Raw genomic sequence first — 21,793 nt, 5'->3', positions numbered from 1 at the left:
TGTTCACATGCATTAAACTGTCACCTGTAAGTGGGAATTCCCAACAACAAAGCCAGGTATATAATTTGCCCTTAATGTTTCATGTAGCAGTGACTGGGGAGTAACAGATGGAAAGAGCCCCAAGTGCTCATTAAAGCTGATAAGTTGTGTCACATATAACAAAAACTGCAAGGGAAACCGAGATTATGGGGTAGGATAGGAATAGAATGAAAGGTTGATAAGACAGGTAGACAAAAACACCATAAAGAAATGATCACACAAACAAAGACACACAGTGCAACTGGAAAAGCTAGTGCCGAACCACCATCTTTAAACGTTCCCATGTTACTTCCTGCAAATTTCATGTGCGCTTCAGATATAAATATGTACAATTTGATGGCTCCCAAGCTGGCCACACATGCAATGTCAGTGAATACAATGGCAGGACATTTCAGGAAGCTCTACAAAGACTTTATATCCCAGATTCAGCCAGCTGAACACATATCAGTTTGACACAATCCATTTCACCATGGACTACTTGAAGTATATTAGCAAGAGTGTAACATCATCAGAGTCAAAAGCCTGCCACAGTACCTTTCTTTACCTCACAGGCACAATCGACTGTGTCTTCTATGACCACAGAAATGCCACTCTGGACACAGGGTGAATAGAAGCTAGTGGTGTAGTCTTAAGAGCCACATTCTCAACTGAAAAATGTAGACAAGTTGGTCAGGATACAATTAAAAAAGAAAAAAAAAAATCAGTTCACTATGCGGTGGTCCTTAAGCAACTTCGATGGCAGCCATGAAAAACACATGCAATAGTCATCAAGCTACATGTTTTCAAATTATGACTTGTTAATATATAAAAAAGTAATCACACAAAATAAAACAGCAGTGCCAAAATCTGTTATTTTCTCAAAACAAGCTACACAAGTTGCCTGAAAACATGAAAAAGGTTTGAAGAATATGCTGACATGGTGGACACCCTCATACAATAAGCTCCAACTGAACATTGTTTTAAGTACCTACATGGTGCATTGCTGAATACAATGCCTAAGATCTGTGTATGTCATGAGTGTTATATAAAATTTCTATGCATCTCAAAATGAGGGATTAAATCACAAAACAGTGAATATGTATTACTTTTCAACAACACATGTCCTGGGAAAAACACACGTCTAAATGAACTTTGTGAAGATAGAATTATTAACTCCATTAGATCACAAGAGAAGCAAACATTATACTGAAATAAGACAAAACTGACCATATTTTAGTACATGTGTTCAGCTGTAACAGTTCAAACTGGAAAACTAACATGAAAGATAAAATAATGAAGGGCTCATGAGTCTGTGGCTAAGGTGGAAAGCTGCAATTTCTCTAACAAAGTACGACGAGGAAATCATTCTTCCCAACAGACATTCAACGTTCCTGTATCAATCTCCACATAAAGAGTTCTGTGGAACAAATAAATATAGAATAGCAGGCATAGCAGGAAATAAGCTCATGAGCTTATTTACAGAAACCATGAAAGACACAGACCACAATGAACCAACCAGGATTAGGATCTGAATTCAAATTCTTGCAGCAGTGAAATTTTCCATTACATTATTTCACTTGGTGCATAAGAGAAAGCTCCAAGGTCAGAACTATCAACAGCTGGAGTTATCTATGTAGAGGGTTATGTTGAAATGAAATCTTTAAAGAGTAAAATTTGTGAAATTGTGGTGAGGTGAGGAGAGGAGTGATGGCAAGAGGGGATATACAGTAATTTTATGTATCTTTCCACTGTGGTCAGAAAAAAACATTGAGAGATTATCAACATCTTGCTTTATTTTGTACCAGAAGGAAGGAAGATCATGGTCTAATGTCCCACTGATGGTGAGATCATTAAAGACAGGACATGGATGAGGGAAGGAAATTGGCCATGGCCTTTTTTTAAAAGGAATCATTCTGATATTTATCCAAACTGATTTCATAAAAGCACTGAAAACTTATATCTCGATGGGCATATGGGGGGCTGAGCCACAATTCTCACAAATGTGAGTCCATTAGCCTAGCCACTGTACTTACGTTGCTCTGTGATGAATTACTGCAAAGAGAGTGCTCAAGTTTTTAATAATGGATTTAGAATAATGCTTACACAGAAAGAGCACAGAAAAGTGAAAGCAAGACATTTACGATAACAACAAGAAATCAATAAGAACAAGAGGGAAGTAGCCCTCATCCTTCAATATCAGATGGACAGAATGGTGGGAGACAATACATTGATTCAAGCAGAATCATACTGCCAGTTATCAATGCTGTCTTACATGCCAGTTTCCATGTATAAATAATACATCTACATGCATAGGTATGTGGATGACAGTACTGATTTCCATGTATAAATAATACATCTACCTGCATAGGTATATGGATGACAGTATTCTTGGCAAAAAATTGGGTACAGGATATGAGGATATTGAATCCCATGCAAGCAAAGACACACTATGTCACCTGGACAGTTATTTCATTGGTGAATCCTGATACCACTGGCACTGCTGCACCTTTGCATATCTGCCACATAGAGGTTCTTGTCATAGCTAAAAATACTATTTGCATTTATACCAGAGCAGTGCCCATGTCGTGACAGATAGTTATGCCAAGAAGAGAATCAGAATAACCAATGCTAGTGAGGTACATGCAATACCTTTATGTATGCACAAAACAAGAGAGCTGTGAATACTTACTGTAAATATGTGAGATTTAGAGGAACAATAAGGGAACCAATGATTCACAGGTAGAAGCAGTTGTTCAGTTTAGGATGTGAGGATATTCACAATGAAGAGAAACAAGCAGATCTTAAAAAGTGAGTGAAGAATTTGTGGAGAGAGCTGCAGTGATGAATGGAGAGAAAAGGCATTTCACATTCCTGAGATGTATGTTTCAGTTTAGAAAATTCCATGAATAAATCAGCATGAAATTGTTATCGGTATAAATGGCACTAATCTGCTATAATGGTACACAAAGCTGGATTCGTACTACTGTAAGTGTCCCAGTAAGAGAGAAAATAATGCAGAAAAGTAATGGAAGGTACATATTTGGATATACAACAAAGAGTTGGGTTTTTATTATGATTTTTGTGAAGCATCACATCAAAATTTATTTACTGAATCACAATTATAATTCACCAACTTTAGGATACTTCCAAATATCTTTGATAATGAGTGTTTCATAAGGAGTTTGTCCACGATAGGTACTGTTATGAATGGCGCTGACATTGCAGCCACACAAAGAATTTTTAGTGTAATAGAACAGATCTCTGGTTATAATGTATTTTAACAAGGATGTATCAGACGTTGTCCAGGAGGCAATAAGCTACTGTGGATACATTGTCATAATCATGGACTGATCAGTACTAAATTGCAAATCTAAACCAAATTATGTACCAGTATTTCAGCACAATTTTCACACACAGATACGAAAGCACCTACAATGCACCTTTGAACACATTCAGAATAGTGCACACAGATGGGCTACAAGAAAGGCACAACAAACATGTTGCTCAAAAAGATCTGTGCAACTAGTCTTCAAGGTTTTTAAAAGTGTTTCAGATACAAATTACACAGGTTTCAACAAGGAAACATTTACTGCTCTGTTTTCCAGAGATCCTATGGAAATAATGTTATTTTATACCAATTTGAAAATAAAAAACATTACAGTCAGTCAGTGAAGAATCTTCTACACGTTCGCAACAAAGCTGTCAATAAATTGAAACTTTTTCCTTACTCATAACGATTTTATACTAATTTCACCATTTTCTTCACATTCTCTTCACACTCATTGTCAAGTACACCCAAGTACAACTGAATCAGACATGAATACTGTGTTGAAGGGAGTGCTCCTGTTCCCACAGTTAATGGAATAAATCACTCCAGCATATGACTGAGATGTAATCACACTTCATACTGACTGTCAGTAACACAAAGCAGTGACAAGGACAAAATCTCAATGTTGTGTCATTGAGAACAGATGCATAGGACATGCCCTTACTGAAGTTGCGCACACATTGGCCTTATGAGATGCCGTTGTCAAGGTTACGAAAAAGAGAAAAAGAGAGAGAGAGAGAACACTATTCACTGATGCTCAAAGCATTAAAAAACGCCACCTGGCCTGAAAAGAACCAGTATGTAAATTAACATTTATAAAAACTGCAACACTAAGGATGCTATGTGTGACTTAGAACATTATACCATAAATTATGTGTGTATTAGAATCAACAGACTGTACATGTTCTCCAACTCTGTGAGTTTAGTGTTATGCTACAATTAGCAAATTTAAACAACATGGCATGGAAACAAAGAGGGACAAGGTATGTTTCTGGGGAATCTCCCCACAGTCGTTTAATGAACAAAGTAAGAGCATATGGACTATCAGACCAATTGTGTGATTGGATTGAGGAGTTCCTAGATAACAGGACGCAGCATGTTATTCTCAATGGAGAGAAGTCTTCCGAAGTAAGAGTGATTTCAGGTGTGCCGCAGGGGAGTGTCATAGGACCATTGCTATTCACAATATACATAAATGACCTGGTGGATGACATCGGAAGTTCACTGAGGCTTTTTGCAGATGATGCTGTGGTGTACCAAGAGGTTGTAACAATGGAAAATTGTATTGAAATGCAGGAGGATCTGCAGCGAATTGACGCATGGTGCAGGGAATGGCAATTGAATCTCAATGTAGACAAGTGTAATGTGCTGCGAATATACAGAAAGATAGATCCTTTATCATTTAGCTACAAAATAGCAGGTCAGCAACTGGAAGCAGTTAATACCATAAATTATCTGGGAGTACGCATTAGGAGTGATTTAAAATGGAATGATGATATAATGTTGATCGTCGGTAAAGCAGATGCCAGACTGAGATTCATTGGAAGAATCCTAAGGAAATGCAATCCGAAAACAAAGGAAGTAGGTTACAGTACGCTTGTTCGCCCACTGCTTGAATACTGCTCAGCAGTGTGGGATCCGTACCAGATAGGGTTGATAGAAGAGATAGAGAAGATCCAACGGAGAGCAGCGCGCTTCGTTACAGGATCATTTAGTAATCGCGAAAGCGTTACGGAGATGATAGATAAACTCCAGTGGAAGACTCTGCAGGAGAGACGCTCAGTAGCTCGGTACGGGCTTTTATTGAAGTTTCGAGAACATACCTTCACCGAAGAGTCAAGCAGTATATTGCTCCCTCCTACGTATATCTCGCGAAGAGACCATGAGGATAAAACCAGAGAGATTAGAGCCCACACAGAGGCATACCGACAGTCCTTCTTTCCACGAACAATACGAGACTGGAATAGAAGGGAGAACCGATAGAGGTACTGAAGGTACCCTCCGCCACACACCGTCAGGTGGCTTGCGGAGTATAGACGTAGATGTAGATGTAGATGTAGATGAATCTCCCTTTACACAAATTGGATGTGACTCCACAAAGGATCAAGATTGATTGCTGGAGGAGGTGACAATCTAACTTTGAGGCAACTGTCCTGCTGAAATATGATTGGATTGGTTTGAAGGTGAGGCAATATCTCAGTCTTCAAAAGTCTGCCTGATGTAGTGATTCCTCTTTGGATTGCTCTCAATATCTAGAAGTCAAGATCACATGTATCAAACAAACACCAAACTACTCCACTTGATGTTTTCCACTATGCTATTCAAAGCCTGATATAAATGTGGCCATCACTGTAGAACAGCATGACATGAGACACATTTGAAAACAATACAGTTTGATCCTCAGTATTCATTGAGGGTATTTACATGCTCACTGTAGTCAGTTGGATTTGTAGCTTCCGGATAACACTAGCATGCCACCAGTGCAGCCCGCCTAAGAGTATACATATCTAAGGAGTGAGCATTGCCTACTGCACATGTTCTCTACGTCAAACCAGGCTAGTCAAGTGACTTTGGGACAACACTCTTTGTCTACAATTTGCAATAATAGCAAAACTTGAATATTACAGTTATTCGCCTTGTTTTACTTGTTTGTCCAGGTTTAAGTTTTAGTAACAGCTATGGTGCAGTATTGTCATTGCTATGAATGTAAAAAGAAGTGTGTGAAAGGAAGATGAGTTACTTTTCACATGTATATACTATTACAACAGAAGTATAACTATAAATGTCGTATTGATATGAGACACTTTATATATTGGAAAAATATTGAGACATGGTACTATAAAATCTTGCACTGCAGAGATAATTTCAGCAATTTTGTGGCCATATGTTTACGAGACAGTGCTATATTAATATACAGATAAAATTTATACACGACAGTCTGATTAACTGCCTCTAATTTATAAAGGTTATCAAACCATTGTGTGTTTCTAAGTATTTCTGCATGAGACAGTTTCCTGAACAGTGTCATTGGAACATAATTAATTTAGAACAGATTTCACAATATGAAACGGTGGAGGGGGGTGGGGGAATGACAGGCACACACACACACACACACACACACACACACACACACACACACACAGACCAATGCTCAAATTTTGGACTAAAAAAGAAGTGTCAGCCAGCAGCATTTTTTATCATTTTCTATTGCACCAATTCATGTTGTGGAATCTGTTCTAATTAATATATATTTAAAAAGAGCACATGGTTTTACTTTTCTGATGATATGGCGAAAAAATTTTATAGGTCACAGTTGGCCATAGCATGCCAAACTTCAGGCATGCAGCATACGCAGGCCAAGGCCCAGCCTGTCACTAGATTTTGTTCAGTCCTTCTTGGAAGTACCCAGAACTGCACGACATTTGATTTAGCATTGCAGTGTGGTTGGCACAACTTTGAGTTCTGAAGGATCGTGGCACCAGCGCTTTTTATCCTTTGCTATTTGTCGAAGTATGAAGGATGTTCACAGGACCGATGGCTGTTCGCACAAATAGAGCCAGTTCAGCAATCTATCACCACAGTCCTTTAAAATGAACAGGAATGACAGAAGAGAGGGAAGAGAATTCTCAATTCACATGAGCAACATGTACTTTTTTTGCTACAAAATGACATTATAGTACCATGTAGAAAGAATTTAAACCTTTAGATGAGAATGAAAGAGCAAAAAATTACAATGATCAACAGCTGAGATTCATTGTTCTGTACATCGAGAAGCAGTTTGTAGTAAATTTGCAGGCATGGAGCACTCGAAGAAATTAGTGGTACAAATAGTAAAATTCATGAAGTCGCATCCATTATTCCACTTTCAGTTGCAACAACATTCGATGGAAAAGAACTAAGAATATGGAGACTTCATAGATCACCGCAAAGTGAGTTGCTTAAGTCAAGTGGCATGCCTGGAATGATTTTTTAAAATTTAAATCTCACTTTTGTTGGATTTATGAAGGAAAAAGGAGTGCAGAAACGAAAATTAGAACATCCGGAATGGATTGCACACTTTATATTTTAAGTAGACTTGACTGCATGCTGCCCACAATAAGATATTGCAAGGTAATTTCTTTCTTATTTGATGGGGATGCAAAAATTGCACTGTAGAAAGGACACATTCTGACAAACACAATCCAGTTCTCTAAGCTCACTGGCATTACATAAAGCACGAGGTTTGAAGAATTCATTGTGGCCTTGCAAGGATTACAACGATAGTTTCATAAAGGTTTCGAGGACGCTGTCAATCTTACATCTGTTTTCGAGCTGTTTTTGAGAGTGTTTGCTGTTTCCATTGAAAGTGCCCCTGTGCATATGCAAATGTAACTGACTCACTTGCAAAGTGATTCCAGCTTTAATTAAAAGGCTTTTTACAGTAAAACTGTCCAGGATATCTACATTGCTTTTTTCAGGTAGGTTTTCTACGTCTTCATAATGAGGTTGCAAAAGTACAACAACATTTTGATCGACATATTTGGGCGAAAGATCTTTTTTCGATTATGAAACTGAATGAGTCACGATTATGTGGCAACTTGAGTGCGAAACCCAGTGATATTGCCTGCACCTGTCGCTACACCAACAGTTTGTACCAGATAAAAATTAATATTATGTCTTCAGTTCACCAAAAATAATTAATTAATACTGAAAACTTGTTTTGCTTGTGATCTGTGTTATGAGAAATATGAACTCTTAAACCAAGTCATGCAGTGCGACTGTTCTGCCATTTAAATGCAGTGTGTTCGCTGTTTTCCCCTCCTCCCTCTCCTTGCACAGACAGCGTGGCATGGCAGTGGGGAATATGTGAAGCAAGGCTGAGCACTTTGGCACTCAGGCCTGAGCATGGCCCATGACCCGAAATCTTGATCACCTCTATTACAGATATTTTATTTGTCTATAAAAAGCAGAAGGGTAAATAAAGAAAAATTGAAAATAATAACGGACAAGTGGGTGGTGCGTTCCCTTGGATGATACCGATCATAGACACAATTGGAACATATAAATTCTGTACACGATGAGCATCACGTGAACGCAGGTTACGCACAGTTATAATTCTTTGTATGAATCTCACCCAGGAAAGAAACAATGTTAACATTGCTGAAGATTTCATGTGTTGGCAAAAATTTCACGGCAAGCCACGCATAATGGATTACTTTACCAAAAGCTGGCACTTGCAACTGATTATGAATTAAGATATACTACAGGAACTTCATCAAAAAGAATTTCAAATTTTCTAATTCATTTATTGTCCTTTGCTTGTTTTTCATTCATTTACCAGACATAAAATTAGCAGACGAATAAGAACAATGTTAATTCAACATATATTGGACAATGTTCATGTAATAACCTTCTATGGACATGGGTAGATAAATGAAAAATGAACATGATAAATGGGTTTCTAACATGACACACAAATGTGTCAAGCTGTAATGCTAACCACTGTGCCATTGCTTCATTTGGAGTCACTGAATGACACAAAATATCTTGAAAACTTTGACTGTAGTTTTCTCAGAAATGGCCGAGTGTCTACCGATAAGCTAACACATGTGATTGTTTATTTTGACCCCTCTTTCACTGAGCAAAGTTTCTGGGAAATTTTGTTATGGCACTTGTCTTGTTCTCATAAGACACCCTGCATATAGTGATGGCAGGGTATAAGTGTGCTGGTAGCTAATGAAGTCCCAGCAGGATTCACTGGTTACTATCTTTGTACTGGGGATGTTCATTACAGGAGGTGTGATAAGGACTGCTGGTAAATATTTGAAAGTGTACAGGCACATCATATTCCCCATTGATTAACCAATCGAATCAAGCTGGAAACCTGTAATGAAAGAAAAGCAATATTGAAACCAATGTTCGCATACTATGTAGGAATGGTTTGATGACCATTCCATTGACATGCAGTTTAGCTGTCTGACCTAGATCACAATCTCCACCCTATTTGTCATGTCTGGGATGCTGGGGGCATGAATGTGGCCTATTCCCTGAGCGAACTCCATTAGCTGCAAGTGACTGTTGATTGGTTATAGATTAGCATAGCTCTTTAACACTTCCTGTGTCTTATGGACTCAGTTGTGACAAAGCAAAAGCATTGTCCACTATTTGGGATGTTTCTTTAAGTTGTAAATATTTGGAGGAGTAAAAATGTTAGAGTTTACTGTGAAAAGAACATACATTGTCGAAGTGCAAAAGCAGTAGTATACTCTATACTTACCAGTATACATCTACATAAATACTTCAGATACCCCAGTACAGAGCTTGTTTACATTCCTCTGTACATGCCCTAATCTCTCGATCTTTTCCTCATGATCCCAACGAGAGGCACACACACCTCAAAAAAAGTTTGGAATATCACAGAGTTTAGTACAATAACTTCTTATAGTACACCCACTGATGCTTGTGCAATACCTTATTAACAAAATAAGCATAATTCCTTCTGAAAACAAGAACAATTTTGGTTAATTAGAAAAAATCATTACAGAACAAAGCCGGATCTCTCCTAAGTGTAAATCTTAAAAACAAAAACAGAGAACATTTTTCTCTCATCATCATCATCATCCTTTAGTAGTGAGTATGTGTTCCCCACACATGGATGAGTCCTTCCACTCTGCGAGGCATTTTCTAGATAAGACCATAAAGTTTATTTTTGGGTATGTGGTCCCACTCCTCAATGACGGCTTCAGTGAGGTCCTGAAGACTGTCAGGTGGATTCGGACACTGTGCAATGGCCATCTTCAACAGGTCCCATGCATGCTCAATTGCATTCATGCCTGGGGACTGTGCTGGGCAATGCATTTGGTCAATGTTGCATCTTTGAAGATACTGAAAAACTGTTACGTGTATGGTGCGGTCTCACACTGTCATCGACTAGGACGAAGCTGATACCGGCTTCGCACCTGTAGGACCTTACAATTGTTTGTAGGACCTCTTGGAGGTACCGGACCCAGTGAAATTGCCGTAGATGGAAATTAGAGGGGTCTGCCATCCCATCATTACTGCCGCCCAGAACATCACATTTCCACATGCAAACGTATGGACTTCCTGAACCTATTGGTGTTCCTGGTGTCATCTAGTGCATCTCCAAACCCTAACATGTGTAGTGTCCAGTCATAAACCAATCCTGGTTTCATCAGCAAACAGGACAATACTCCATTCTGCAATGGTCCTATCTACGTTGATGTGCAAGAGCCCAAATTCTTCAATTGCGTCTGTTCCATTGGTTCAGTGCAAAATTTCTCACTGGTCTTCTTGAATGAAGAATATGCTGATGCAGTCTTCTATGCACTGCTTGGTTTAAGATACAAGTCCCTGTTGCTCAGGATAAGTAATTTTCAATATTTCTGGCAGATGATGTTGGGTGCCTGCGAGCTGACAGTTGGAGGAAACCATTCTGCATTGGTGTTACCATATGAGGACGACCATTGCAAGGCCTATTGTCCATATTTCCCATCTCTCTGTACTTTCTCCACACCTTAGACACACCACTTGACAGACATGTAACCTATCGGCAACATCTTGCTGTGTATGTCATACTGAAAGTAAAGCCACTATCCTGACTCTACCAAAGGGTAGTATGCCTCTATGTGTAAAATTCGTTTCATTCAATATATTTATATAAACATTTCATGGTATTTTTCACTGTCTTGTTAATGAGTAAAACACAGCAAAAAAGTGTGATTCCAATATGGGTGCAATGAGAGTGACAGATCTGAATGCAGGCCTTACACACCACATGGCCACAACCTGACTTAGCAAGGGCTTTCCCCTTCATGTGTATCTGCAGTTGATGAAATTCATTCACTGTCCAATTTGCTGGAAACTTGGTATGGAAACTTGGCAGGCTTGATATGTAAAAGAAAATTTTCCCCTTTTTATATGTTCTGTTCCATCTGGTACAAAACAGATTGTCTGTCATGAAGTTTGATATTTATATTTTTTCAAAACCTGGAATGTAATGATCTACACTCTTTCACAAGAGTTACTTTCGAGTGACCCCACCCCCTCTTCTCACTAGTACGTTGTAGTTTATCAAAACTAGTGGGTCGGTGGTCTCCCTCTACTTGTCTGATTACCTTTTTCTCTTTTTAACATTATCCTTCTGTCTGGTTTTATGTGGACTGCCCTGATTTCCTCTCCTGAGTCTACTACTTCATCTCAGAGCAGCACTTACACCCAATATGTCCAATGACACATGTCACATGACACATGTCACTGCAACATTGATGTGTGACTGTGTATGAAATTTATAAGTTCCTCCTCCATGACGGGCCACATCGTAAAAAATCTTTTTGGTTTCAGACACAGCTTTGCTGCTTCCACTAACAATGTAAGGAACAAGGTAATCTACTTCACATAACCATAAAAGTCCTTTTAAGTTTGCTATGATATAAAACAACATAGTCAATACATGATTTGGAACACCTTACTTACCACATATCAATCTGAGTTGAATACTCTGTAGAACCGAGAAGCACATCTGGTGGGCGGTACCAAAGTGTTACGACTTCATTTGAGTATGTTTTTGTAGGAACAGACTTTGCTCTAGCCAAACCAAAATCAGCCAGCTAAAGAAAATAAACAAGAGGTAATTTTTATGCAAATCTGTGACATTTATAGTTCATTATTTAGTGATAAAAAACAATGGCAAATGTAGGAAATTAAGAGTGGATTTAAAGCCATGTACTGATGCAGGCAATGCACATTTTTAAAAGTGTGCGTATTAATATATTAAAGTTGACTTGAAACCTATGAACAAGTTTTATTCACAATATGTAGTATTAGATATTTCCTAAAAGCCTGTCAATACACTGAAACATTTAGTGTGAGAGCTTATGGACACAGCATTTATATATACATGCACCTACATTTAAACTTCACTTACCACTGCATAACATACCATGTAATGTAACATTACCAACTTTTTATTTGCCACCTTTTTAAGTGGCTAGGTGAATAGACTGTTTTAAAGTGTCCCTGCATGTCATTATTTCACTAATTTCACCTCTGCATTGTGTGTTTATAAAAGGACAGGCAAAGAGGCGAAAGTAAAAACTGGTTTTAGAATCATAATTTAAGACTTGTTCTTGGAATTTGAAAAACAACTCTCAATGTGATGCCCTACATGCAATTCGTCACTGAACCTTGCAAAGCACATATACAACACAGCTAACAAAGCATACACTGATGAGCCAAAGCATTATGACCACTGCCCAGCGCGAAGCTGAATCCCTTCTGGTGGTGTTACAGGCACATGGCGCAATAAGGAAAGAATGTAAGTGAAAGAGAGATGAATGGACAGCCATTATAGTGAAGATACGGGTCACAAATGTGAAAATATGCTGATATAAGCAGTTCTGACAAAGGGCACGTTGATGTGGTGCTCCGGTTGGAAACGAGAACCTCTGAAATGGTGAAGCTGGTCACCTGTTGGCATAATACTGTCACGAGTACCCATGGAAAGTGGCTGAAGAACGGTGAAACGACGAGTAGGTCATATGGTATTGGATGACCACATCTCATCACAAAACATAGAGGTTGGAGGATCTCCCATTGTGTGATCCAGGATAGACAGCAATCTGTGGCAGATCTGACGACAAAGTACAATGCTGGTGCAGGCAAAAGTGTTTCGGATCACATCGTTCAAAGGCCACCATGGAACATGGAGTCCACATCACACAACCCTACGACATCAATAGTTATGTAGAACCCATACCGAGAAGCATCTCTGTTGTACGGTGTTTGGAAACTGGAGCAACACACTATTAAACAGGTGGTCATAATGTTTTGGTTCAAAAGTGTATATGACCCAATGAAGGGTAGTGGTGACTGTATATTTACACATTTAGCTCTGGCACATAACAGAACACCATGTATTAATCAAACTGAAAATAATATTTCTTTCAAGGACACCTACAATTATAAAACTAGTATAATTTGTAACATGTGACTATGTGGGCGGAAAACAATGTGGCACACAATACTTTACACGGTAATGTGATAATGGAATAGATGATGATGAAGATATTATACCACCTTCAAATGATGAGCCATCATGTACAATTTTACATCTAGTACATACCCACAGATTGAAATAAGAATACAACATGCAGCAAAAGTATTATCTATGTAAATCAGCCATTTTAATTCAGTTGTAAGAAGTACAGTGTGATTATTAAGAAGACCTTAAGATTTTTCACTTAAGTCAAAATGACATCTATTTTACATTACACGAATCCTATTTAATGGATCCTAGGAAGAGAAGTCCCTGGTATATGGAAAGAAATCAAGCATATACTTCTGACTTAAGTACAACATAAGACAATATAATATAAGGACTTAGCTTTATGTAACATTACAATACAGTAAAACCCCAGTTATCCAAACTTGGATCACCCAAAACCTGCAATATTGGAAATGTGTCCGAAAACAGCAACTCCAAAAAATAATACTGTACTGCACGGAAAAAATTCGAGGGCAACAGTGAGAGGGAGTCAGACTGAGGCTACCAGTGAGAGGTGAACTCCCACCCTTCAGTTGCTTCCCCAGCCACCAACTCACCAGTATAAACATAGCTAGACTGTAAAAAAAAGTGCAGCCACATGAGTGTTTATTTCCATTGTGTGTGTATTTTCATGGTACAGTGACTAAGTGAATGTGTGTTATGATTACTATCACTAATAAATTAGCTACTTTCAAAGATAGTGGAAAAGGACATTCACTGCAAACTGTTGCAAATAATTACAGAGATGACGTTTCCACCATTTCAGAATGAGTGACATGTAAAGCTAAATTTCTAGAGCAAGCTGTGAAAAACCCTCAGAAAAACCACTAAAACATCCAACTTTAAAAAAGTAGACTAAGCTCTTTATATCTGGTTCACCCAACAACAAGAAAAAGGCATATCTTTGACTGGCCCGATACTGCAAGAAAAAGCCAAAGAGTTAACAGAGTTGCCTGGCGGGGAGGGTAAAGATTTTTTCCTGCAGCTCTACGTGGTTAGAGAGGTTTAAAAACTGATAAAGCATTTGACAATTGAATATACGTGGAGAAAACTTATACGCAGACCCATCCATGGCTGATGTTTTCAAAACAGAGTTTGAAGACTATAGCCAAGGCTATAGTAAGGATCAAGTACACAATACCAATGTCACAAGTGTTAATTTCAAGATGATGCCTTCAAAACCCTTAGAAACCTCAAAAGAAAGTTCTGCATTAGGACACAAAAAGAGGAAAGAATGGAGAACTATTATCTTAGCATAAAACACTTCTGGCACGCACAAACTGCTCCAATGTACATCGTGAAGTTGAAAAATCATCAAACAATGGAGGATGTTGCCCGAAATGCACTACCAGTTTTTTATGGAAGCCAAGACACTTTTTGGATGTCTTGCGAATTCTGAGCCACATGGTTTAGTGATAAGACTAAACTTGAGGTTGAAAAGCTTTTAACTGAAGAAGAGCTGTCCAAAAATGTGATCTTATTGACATTTGCCGGTGCAACATTGAAGTAAAAAAGTTGCAATATTGCTGTGCATTTCCTTCCCCTACATTTTACCTGTCTCATTTACCCACTGCATTGAGGGGTAATAGTGACATTTTGGAAACCATCTTACAGGATAGTGATACGCAAAATGAAAACATGAATGAAGGCAGTAACTATCAAACACATAATTTGTCAATGTGTGCAAGCCTTGGATAAAGTGAAAGCAGAACCTCTTCACAGGTGTTGAAGAAAACTGTATGATGGGCTTGAAGGAGACAACTCACAAAATTATTAACACCTGACAGAAACGGCAAATTTTCAGGTGCAAAGACATGGAAAAGTGCATGGTGGATGAATACGATGACACAGACAATTCGCCAGAAATCACAGACCACGAAACGGTGTTGCAATCAAATGTTGACAGAACTGAAGAGCTCAAAGCAGATGATGACAGTGTGCCAACTGACAATGGTTTTGAAGCACTAGAGATAAGCCTATATTAAGAATCCATTATCTTTCAACAACCTACTGGGTATAGAACAACACAGAAATTATAGTAAATTTGTTGTTATTTTGGGTTACTGTAAGATTTGTTGAACAATGCAGTGAGTCAATGCTCGCTAATGTCCAAATGAATTTATTTTTTACTTATTTGGCGTATAGCATCTAAGTATGTATTTCAAAGGTGCGCTGTCACGAGCACTGTTCAACCGTGTCGGTACATAGTGCTCTGTCATGGAGTATATACTAAGCTCACTGCAGAAACCCGCAGAGTTGTTGCTGATGATCATCATCTGGTTCCACAAAGATTTTGAATGGTGTGACATCACCAATAGAAAACGTTTGGAGGGATGAGTAATTCATCCCCTATAAATTATTAAGTACAATATACCGTATAATTATGTATTGCAATTTTAACCTTAATAAAGAACGTAAGCTTAGTGTACAAAGAGATTTTAGAATTCGTTTGACTTAAAAACCTTTCATAAATACATACTGTAATTACAAAACAAAATACTGCAGTACACATTAGATGTTAACGGTTTAATCGAAAAAACTGTTGTCCTAAACGGTTGCGGCCCCCCCCCCCCCCCCTTTAGTTTGGATAACTGGAGTTTTACTGTATTACATTGCTAATATTAATTATATGATACACTACTTTTAAAAGTCTTTGGAAAGAGTTTTATTTAATTCACTCTTGAACTCCACTATATTACAGGCAACACATTTAATATACTCTGGCAAGTTGTTACGCACATGTGCATGCATGTATCTTACTCCTTTCTGTACTAATGTTAAACCCCTGCGAGCTTTGTACAAGTTTGGTGGGATGCAGGCAACAACAAAAGACATTAATGAATACATGCAGTGTGATACTGTTTTAAAAAAACTGGGTATTTTTAAAGAGTTCATTGCAGGGTGTTCTAGAAATACTGTCTGCAACTCAGTTCTGTAGTCTGAAAATGTTATCCCTGTACGGACAGCTCCCCAAAAAATGATTTGGTAATTCTTTATTGAATATAAATAAGTGAAATAAACTGATTTCTTCATTTTTAAATCCTCTATAACTGTAAGTAGATGCAAATGTAGCTGAAATAAGTCCCTTCATTAATTCTAGGGTGCTGGTTTTCCAATTCAGGTTGTGATTTATCAGTAGTCATTAAAACTAAAAGCTATTACTTCTTTTATTTTATCTTGTGCAAAGACAATGGTTACGGCTTCAATGAAAAGTACTGAACTGTACATGCTGGTAGGCATAAAAATTTAATGACGATCCATTTGCTTCAAGCCACCTGTTATCGTTTTTGAATATTTCATTAACTGACTTTCCAGCAAGAGAACTACTCTATTTTTTATACTTATATCATCTGCAAAAGGGGCAAAATTTTTGTCTTGTGACAGGGCAGTGGAATATCTTGAAATAACTAAGACCTCAAAATAAAATCGTGGGATACACAATGTCTACTTGCTTCAAATTCAGAGTGCCTATTGGTAGATGATGGGAATGGAGTTGATACACAGGGCTTTCTAACACGTTAATTTATGAGTAAAGGAGACCACTCACCAAACAGTTGAAAGCACTGAGCCACTGACAGGCACACAAAAAAGAATGAAAACAACGCTAGCTTTTGGATGAACCATCTTATGAGCTAGCTACATTGTGCTGACTGCTGAATATACAAAGCCAGGACAGCAGTTCGGTAGGTGGACTGAGTTTCTTGTGCCAGGTGGGGTGGGAAGAGGGAGAAAGAGGCAGGAAGTGGGAGGAGAGGTAGGAGAAAAGGTAGTTGGCAGCTCAAGGAAGATGCAGCACATGTGTGGGATTGGAATGTGGGAGGCAGAGGCAGTAGGTGCACAAAGATGATGACATGAGGGAGTGGAGAGGGAAGGGACGACAATACAGAGGAAGATGAGGCTGTTGAGTAGAGCGTGTAGGTGAGGTGGCTTAGTGGAGATTGAAGCCTGGAGGATTATGTGAGTGAATACTGTGTTACAAGTCATCCGCATTATTTCAAAAAGCTGGTGTTCGAGGGGGAGCTAGGTGGCACCAACAGTGAAGCACCACTTTAAACTCTAGCATGTTGTGCTCAGCAGCATGTTCTGCTTTTGGGTGATCAACTATGCTCTTGAGCAGTTTTGTGTGTCCATGTTCGCATAAAATGCTGTGCAGAAATTGCAGTAGAGCTAGTATGACATCGGTGCTTTCACAGGTAGTCATGCCTCTGACACAATAGGATAAACATGTGGCAGAACCACAGTAGTATATACTGGGTAAGTGAACTGGACAAGTTGTGTAGCTGAGTCTTCCACAGGGATATGACCCTTGTGGCTAGGGATTGTGAATGTGGATGGGGCAGGATGTTGTGTAAGTTGGATAGGCAGTAGAATACTATTTTAAGAGGGGTGGGAAGTATCGTGGGTTGGAAGTTCCACAATTCAGGGCATGAAGATAAGTAGTCAATACACTGGCGAAGGACACGATTCATTTGCTCCAGTCCAGGATGACACACTGAGTGACTTCTGGGGTGGGAGACATCCCTTTGTAGCTCGTTTTAGAGTGGGTGGTGAGTGGATTAGAGGTGTGTGAGAATATGGTGTGGGAAATCTGTTTGTGGGCAAAGGCACACCCATCAGTTGTCTGATACCATAGCCCATTAATGCCAAATTTTGCTGCACCATCCTAATGGGTACATCCAAAGTACATCCCACATTGATTTCTGCAATTACTTCATGCAGTTTTGCTTGTCTGTTAGTACTGACAACTCTATGCAAGCACCGCTGTTCCCGGTCATTAAGTGAAGGCTGTTGGCCACTGCTTTGTCTATTGTGAGAGGTAATGTCTGAAATTTGGTATTTCCCTAACAATTTCTGAAATGGAAGTGCCATGTGTTGACCTCAAACAACCATTCTGCGTTCAAAGTCTATAATTCCTGTCATGTGACCATAATAATGTAGGAAACCTTTTCACATGAATCACATGAGCACAAATGACAGCTCCACCAATGCACTGCCCTTTTATACTTCAAGTACATGACACTATCGCCATCTGTATATGTGCATATTGCTATCCCATGAATTCTGTTACCTCAGTGTATGTCCACTATATATTCCCCTTATTGTATGTACACTATATATTCCCCTTCCCTGCTTCTCTCTTATCCCCCGCCCCTTCCAACATGGCCCCTTGATGCTGCATCTCGCAGCTGATCATCCTATCCCTTCCACATTCCTGCAGACTCTTACAGGCAGCACTACAGCATCTTCCCCCATCCTTTCCTCACTCTCCCTCCTCATCTTCTCCCTCTTGTTGCTTCTGTACCCTCACACCACCCGCCCGAGATTCCTACTCATTTCGGTCAGGCACATGAAGATGACAGTGGCCAAAAAGTTGTACGTGTATGAATGTGTGTGTGTTTTTTTTCTAAATGTGGGATTAAAGGGACCAGACTGCTACGGTCATTGGTCTTTTTTTTTTTTTTTTTTTTTTTTTTTTCTAAATCTGGAGGAGGAATGTGCCTGGTAGTTTAGCCTACTTTTAAACTTGTCACTCAATGCCTCCTCTATGAGGTGAGTAACAATCTATCCTATTATTATTATAAGCTCAAGGGATGGCAGTGGTGGAGGTACATATAGGGCACTCAACAGCAATGTCATCAGTGCCCATACTCAACTGATGGGTGATGAACACGATTTTGTTTCCACACACACACACACACACACACACACACACACACACACACACCTTTACACAGAACACCAAAAATGTATGCCTCAAGGGCAGTTTGTGATTAAAATACACAGACTGTATTGTAAGTTTTTGAAATTTTAACAGTACACCACACCATCATGCACAACATCTCTCCTGTAAGGTCTGCCTCTGGAACTGGACAAACATCTTAATGATGCTTCCTCATTAAGAAAACAAATCTGTGGTGAAATAAGCCCCTCTTTGTATCTTCTCTATTTTTTCTATCAATCCTAGGGTTACAATCTCAGGGGTAGTACTTAAATACTAATTGAACAGAAATTTTGTAAGCTACCTCCTTCATGGGTGGACTACATTTCTTGATGATTCTTCCGTATAAATCTGTTTCACATCTCCTTCTCCTATGACTAGTTGTATGTGACTCTGCAATTCAGAGATATTTAAGGTATGTGACTGCTTTCAGTGACTGAGTGGCAACTGTGTAATTAGACAATAATGGGTCTTTCCACATATTTATGAGCAATATATTACAAATGTTTATACTGAGGGCCAATTGCCTCCCTGAAATTTTCTAGTGTTGTCACTTCTCTATACACAATAGCATCAGCCACCAAGAGCCTCAAGAAACTTCTAACGTAATCTACCAGGTCATTTATAGAGGGTGATTCACGAAGATATGCAAATATTTTGATATGGTATTCTACAAGTAAAACTAAAGAAAAAAGTTCATATAAACATAGGTCCACAAATGTTTAGTTACGAGTTACGGCTAGTAAAAGATTATGCCTGAAATTTAGCAACTTCGCTAATATGAACCCATCACAAAATTGTACAAGGTTAAAGTAAAGCATGATTTCCATTTATTTTTTGGTTATTGCTCTGGTGAATCTAATAAAATGAGTCCCAGACGTGGGTCTGCAGTAGTTTTCCAGATCATCCAGAGAAGCAAAGATTATTATACAAGTAAATTTGTTTACTTTCCATTAAGAATGTAGAAACTTTTATGTCACTGTTGGCAACCGTTAGTAAGTTGTTTCAGTCACTTCCTAATCTTGAAATGAGTTGTTCAGTTTATGAGGACAAAGTCAATACACATGAGGCATTACTTGCTCACATTATGAATGTAATATATGAAATTAAGAACAACCCTGTGAAACTGAAACGAGCAACAAAATCTGTCCATGCACGTGCAGCTAAATGCACTGAACTCTGAGACATTTTGAACACTTACCGTGAATGTATTGTGAAATTGTATGTACACTGTACTACTTCCTTAACACTCAGGTTCGTATTTTCTGGTTTAACATGAATTCACGTGTGCTATGGTATTAATAAAAGCAGATTATCTGACACATTCATACAGTTTCAGTTAACGTTATTATCATCATTTTTCCAAAATTCTCTATAACTTCCGTTGACAACTTTATGCAACGGTGTGGAATTTAAAAAACAAATTGGGTCAAGTAGTTAATAAATTAAAATTTTTATGAAATTACAGCTTTGCTTCTCTGGATGTTCTGGAAAATTACTGCAGATATGCATCTGGGACATGTTTTACTAGATTCACCAGATCAATAACAACAACACAAATAGAAATTGTGCTTTACTTTAACGTGATACAGTTTTGTGATGGCTTCTATTAGTGAAGTTGCTAGATTTCAGGCAAAATCTTTTATTACCCATAACTCCATAACTAAACATCTGTGGACCTATGTTTATGTGAACTTTTTTCTTTATTTTACTTGTAGAATAACAATTAAAATATTTGCACACCTTCATGAATCACTCTGTACATAGGGTGAAGAAAAAGTATACAAATTTTTGAAGTTTTTAGATAAGATAAAACGACACCCTTTGTTATGTGACAAAAATGTCATAGGTGCACTGTTTCCTGACTAGAGGTTCATGAAAGTTTTGATGTGTGATGTTCAGAGGTGGTGTGCAAAATGCTGTGTGTTGAGTATTTATTGTTTAGAGATGTTACTGACCTCTTAGAGGTTCTTTTTGTGGGTGGAGATGAAGCATTTGGTGTATGAGACACTGATACACACTCCAGAAGAGCTGGTTGCCAGTTTGGCTTAAGCTGCAACCTGTTTTTTGTGAAACACTTGGTTGTTCTGATAGTGTCAGACAATCATTAGCACACAGATGCCAGTTATGCATTACTGTAAATGGATGAACTTCAACATCATCTCTAAAACAATATTCAAAATACAGCCATTTGAACACTGTCTTTGGACATTACTAGCATCAAAACTTTTGTGGACCCCTAGTAGGTCTTTTTGACACATAAAAAGTGTTTCTTTTCATCTCCTCTAAACATTCTAAAATTCTGTATACACAGTTTTTTTTACACCCTGTAAATCTTGCTGCTCCTGTACTGAACCTACAACATTTCCTTGGGGTATGCTAGAAGCTATTTATATGCCAAAAGATTTATTTTGGTTAAAAATGTGCGTGACACACTTTGGTGATCAATTAACAAAAAAAGGATTAACTTGAAATCCATGGTTTGGTGGATGTACAGTTAAGTGCCAGACTGTACATACAAAGCTTTGAATTTGTTTCTCAGGCTTTTTTATGACACGTAACATGACTTTCCTTCTTTGGGACTGCTCTGACTAAGTGAAATATAGCATGCTGCACCATAGTTAACATTCAATGTTAAACTGTAGATCTCACTATAATACCCTAGGTGAACTGATTCAAAGGTCAG

At 38.4% G+C, this 21,793-nt stretch overlaps 1 protein-coding gene across 2 annotated transcripts in view; it reads right to left on the bottom strand.

Moving 5' to 3' along the window:
- The window catches only part of LOC124721516 (cyclin-dependent kinase 17-like), a 197,437-nt gene that overhangs the window by 34,739 nt on the left and 140,905 nt on the right, over positions 1-21,793 (bottom strand). For both annotated transcript variants that reach the window (XM_047246532.1, XM_047246533.1), the window contains one exon: positions 11,819-11,952. In XM_047246532.1, the coding sequence (XP_047102488.1) occupies positions 11,819-11,952 (134 nt within the window). The remainder of the gene's footprint in view (positions 1-11,818; positions 11,953-21,793) is intronic.

Source organism: Schistocerca piceifrons, chromosome X (assembly GCF_021461385.2).
Source record: "Schistocerca piceifrons isolate TAMUIC-IGC-003096 chromosome X, iqSchPice1.1, whole genome shotgun sequence".
Lineage (NCBI taxonomy): Eukaryota > Metazoa > Arthropoda > Insecta > Orthoptera > Acrididae > Schistocerca > Schistocerca piceifrons.
The sequence above is the reverse complement of the archived record's forward strand: the minus strand, read 5'-3'. Positions and strand labels throughout refer to the sequence as shown.